Genomic DNA, 3,355 nt, shown 5'->3' on the forward strand with positions numbered 1-3,355 from the left:
ATCCTTGCGGATCCTATTAAGGTAGGAGTTTAGTGGTATGTGTTGTGTTCACAGGCGAAATATCGTGACTTGTTCTCTTCGGCTGTCATGTGTGCGCGGCGCTGATCTAGGCTTCCAATAAATTTCTTGTCAATTTGATTCTGCTTTTGTTTTAAAATGACCTTCTATTTGTTTTCAGCAGAGTGTCAAGTTTCAGCAACAAAGATGTGTCAAATTTTATTGACTATCATGAATACGATAGTATAACACGACATACGGGAAAGAGGTCCTTTGTATAGATGATTGTCTTGGACAGTTGGCTGTCAGAGAAAGTTCGACTGTATTTCTTTCAATTTTTTAAAAATTTTGACCTGCAACACACAGTTGCTGTGGACATGACCATGCACGCTCAGATGACCTTATGCAGTTGCAAGCGCCATAAAACACGTACCAAAAAAAAAAAGGACATGACCATGCGCGCTCAGATGACCTTATGCAGTTGCGAACGCCGTAAAACACGTACCAAAAAAAAAAAGGACATGCCCTAGAGACACCAGGATGTTGACTGCATCAAGAACAAGCAGAGACCATGATCTCTTCATTGTTATACCAGGGAAAAAATTGACTCTGGTCTGTTACAATGACCACTCCTCTAATCGTTGACTTTTGGTTCATTTCAGTTTGACTGCAAAATGTTCCTGGGAGACGGCGCAGATGGGTGACTGACTATTTTTGGAACTCGGGAGCACCCTTAGTTTTTCCTCCCTGTGTCGTCTCGGTGATGAGGACAGTGCAGCCGTAGACCATGTTGGACGCCCACTTCAGAAAGCATATGTGAGGCAGCGGGGTGAAATGAGGCGCTCGTCAAAATACAGAAATCGGAGAAACAGGCATTTTCCCCAAAGTTTGGGAAGTTTTATCGAATTTTTATTTTAGGGCTCAACCTCTTTTATGTTCGTACTAGCTGGGCCCCCTTTCGATGAAAGAAATGATCGGTGCATTAACATCAACTGAAAGTCATTGGCCTACTATATTTATACTCTACTGGAATTGAGCAATAAATCTTGAGAGATGCAAAAACTTTAGAAGGTCTAGATTAGATCTAGATCTATGCTCTCAAAACAAATTTCTTCTCGCAAAATGTCACTTCCGCACCGGATTTTCTAAAATTACAGAGACAGAGGCGTCGGCCTAAAAACGATCGGCGAAATAAAGAAATTTAGCCATTTGCAGCAAAATTGTCTCAAAACTGAAAAAACGAAGGAAGTCAAGATCTGGAGAATATTTAAAAGAATCTTTTGGTGAAAACCGCATGTCGATCGATGCAGCCATTAAAAAGCCTTTTGAGTAGCAAAATTCGGCCACCACAAATAGATAATAGATAAAACAAATTTCCAGGTTAATTTTGCTTAAGGGGATCCGCGGGTCTCGATCCCCTAGAAAATCGGGTATTTGCTAAAAAAAAATGGAACTTCGAGTATTTGGATATTCTTACAGAAAAATATGTCAAGAATCCGTTTGTGAAGGTCCCAAAACCTAAGGAGACCTCTAATATATATAAAAATGTATTTGAAAGCGGTAGGGGGGGCAAAAAAATGCAAACAAAACGTCAAGAAATGTTAAACTTTACCCCTTGACAACAACACTCTCCGTGGCTGCAAGGTAATCAAGTTTGGTATCGTTGGAAAGGCCGTGATAAGAGCTATTCGATTAGTGCACTTTCGTTTTCGTACGGAACTACTCTGGGGACCCATTTAGGTATGTTTGAAGACCCCGTACCAAATACCGGTTGGCCACTTCCGTCACGTGACCGGACCGTGAATTTTCATTCGCCGAGCCGGTAGCAACGAAGGGGATTCCCCTCGCGGGCCATTGTTTACACTGCGTGCCGCAAGACAGAACGTGAACGTTTTCGCTGCATTTCAAAGAGTTTTCTATCGTGTTGCCGATTTCAACGCTAATAAATCTTGTTTACAGGCTGAATAATTATTGTTACCATCTCCATTTGCAATTCTGTGTAGTATTTCGGCCCGACAAGGCCTACCGAACACATGCTCCTTCTTATTCGTCTTCTCTCGTCTGTCTATCTGATCGTGATTCGATTCGATGTCTTCTTAGTCTTAGTCGTTTTGAGTGAGCTAATCCAGGATCTAAACTGTTGAGATTATACGTATAATACATAATAGCCTTCAGTACTTTCCATGATTATGTGGCTGGGGTATTCAAAGTATAGATCTACAGATCTACGTTGCGCTCGATCGACAAAGTTATAGGAATCTAGATCTAGATCTAGGATACATTTGTTTTGATGGCTTCCCTAGCCTCTTCGGTTGTTCGCAGTGAACAAGTCTGTTTAGCGTAGATATAGCAATAGAAATCTCTAAGGCCTAGTGTTATTTAAAACAATATGTTTACTTTATTATTATTGGGTTTTTTAAAAATCGGAGACCAGTGTTCCCAAAGCCAGTTAACCCCTTCAAGCAAGATTGAAAGAAGCGACTGCAGAAATATATAGATAGTAGGGATAAAACAAATTGAGAAAATATACAGATATAGATCTAGATAGTATCATGTAGTGCCAGCTTACAGTGTGCCTTTCTTGGTTGCATAGTCTTAGATTCCACCATTGCAAAACCAAAACACATGGGAAGAAAATGAAGGGGAGGTAGCAGCTTTTTTTTTTTTGGCTCGACAAAGTCTCGACTCTTCTAATTCTAAGAAAGGCAGTCATCTGCCAAATCATTTAAAGATTTCTTAATGTGGAAAAGACTAACAACAAACTCAATTTACCTAAACAATTCAGTATGGCAACATTAACATATATATTTAGACGGGCATGTCAGCATGCAAAATTTTTATTCGCGTTTTTCTCGGAATAACTTTTCTGCCAAATCTGCTGCACTATTTTGATTAGACCTCAGAAAGTTACAGTCAGAGTTGGTTGAAATTTTCACACAAGCCCTAGAATGTCCTATTACCTTACATAGATATTTTAGCTTCTTCTCCCATTTAAGAACAGAAACTGAAAGACAAATGAGAGTTTACGTTCTTGGGGCGGAGATTCAATTGTGAGAGGACAGTTGGGGGGGGGGGGGCATGGAATTGATGTAAAAACTTGTCAAAAAAGCTTTTTAAATAGCCTATGCTGTGTAAACGTGATGTATGTTGCCGAATAATGTTGGATTTTAGTGAAAACCGAGATGTTTGTGATTGCACAATGTTTTGAAAACTTTGTTTGCGTTTTTCTCGAAATTGCATTTTCGGCTAACTGGTAACTTTATAGAAAGTGTATCTCAATAACTAACAGGCAGATTTCATTGAAATTTTCACACATTATTCCCAAGATAAGTGCCCTCCTCCTTACAAGAGCACTTTT

The 3,355-nt window shown here is 39.7% G+C and overlaps 1 protein-coding gene across 1 annotated transcript in view; it reads left to right on the forward strand.

The window, feature by feature from the left end:
• The window catches only part of LOC101858588, a gene marked incomplete in the record, with an annotated part of 8,472 nt that extends 7,597 nt beyond the window's left edge, over window positions 1–875 (forward strand). The window contains 1 exon segment of the mRNA XM_005111540.3: window positions 660–875. Within this exon segment, the coding sequence (XP_005111597.2) occupies window positions 660–701 (42 nt within the window).
• Between the last annotated feature and the right edge of the window lie 2,480 nt (window positions 876–3,355).

This window comes from Aplysia californica, unplaced genomic scaffold (genome assembly GCF_000002075.1).
Source record: "Aplysia californica isolate F4 #8 unplaced genomic scaffold, AplCal3.0 scaffold01073, whole genome shotgun sequence".
NCBI classification, from domain to species: domain Eukaryota; kingdom Metazoa; phylum Mollusca; class Gastropoda; order Aplysiida; family Aplysiidae; genus Aplysia; species Aplysia californica.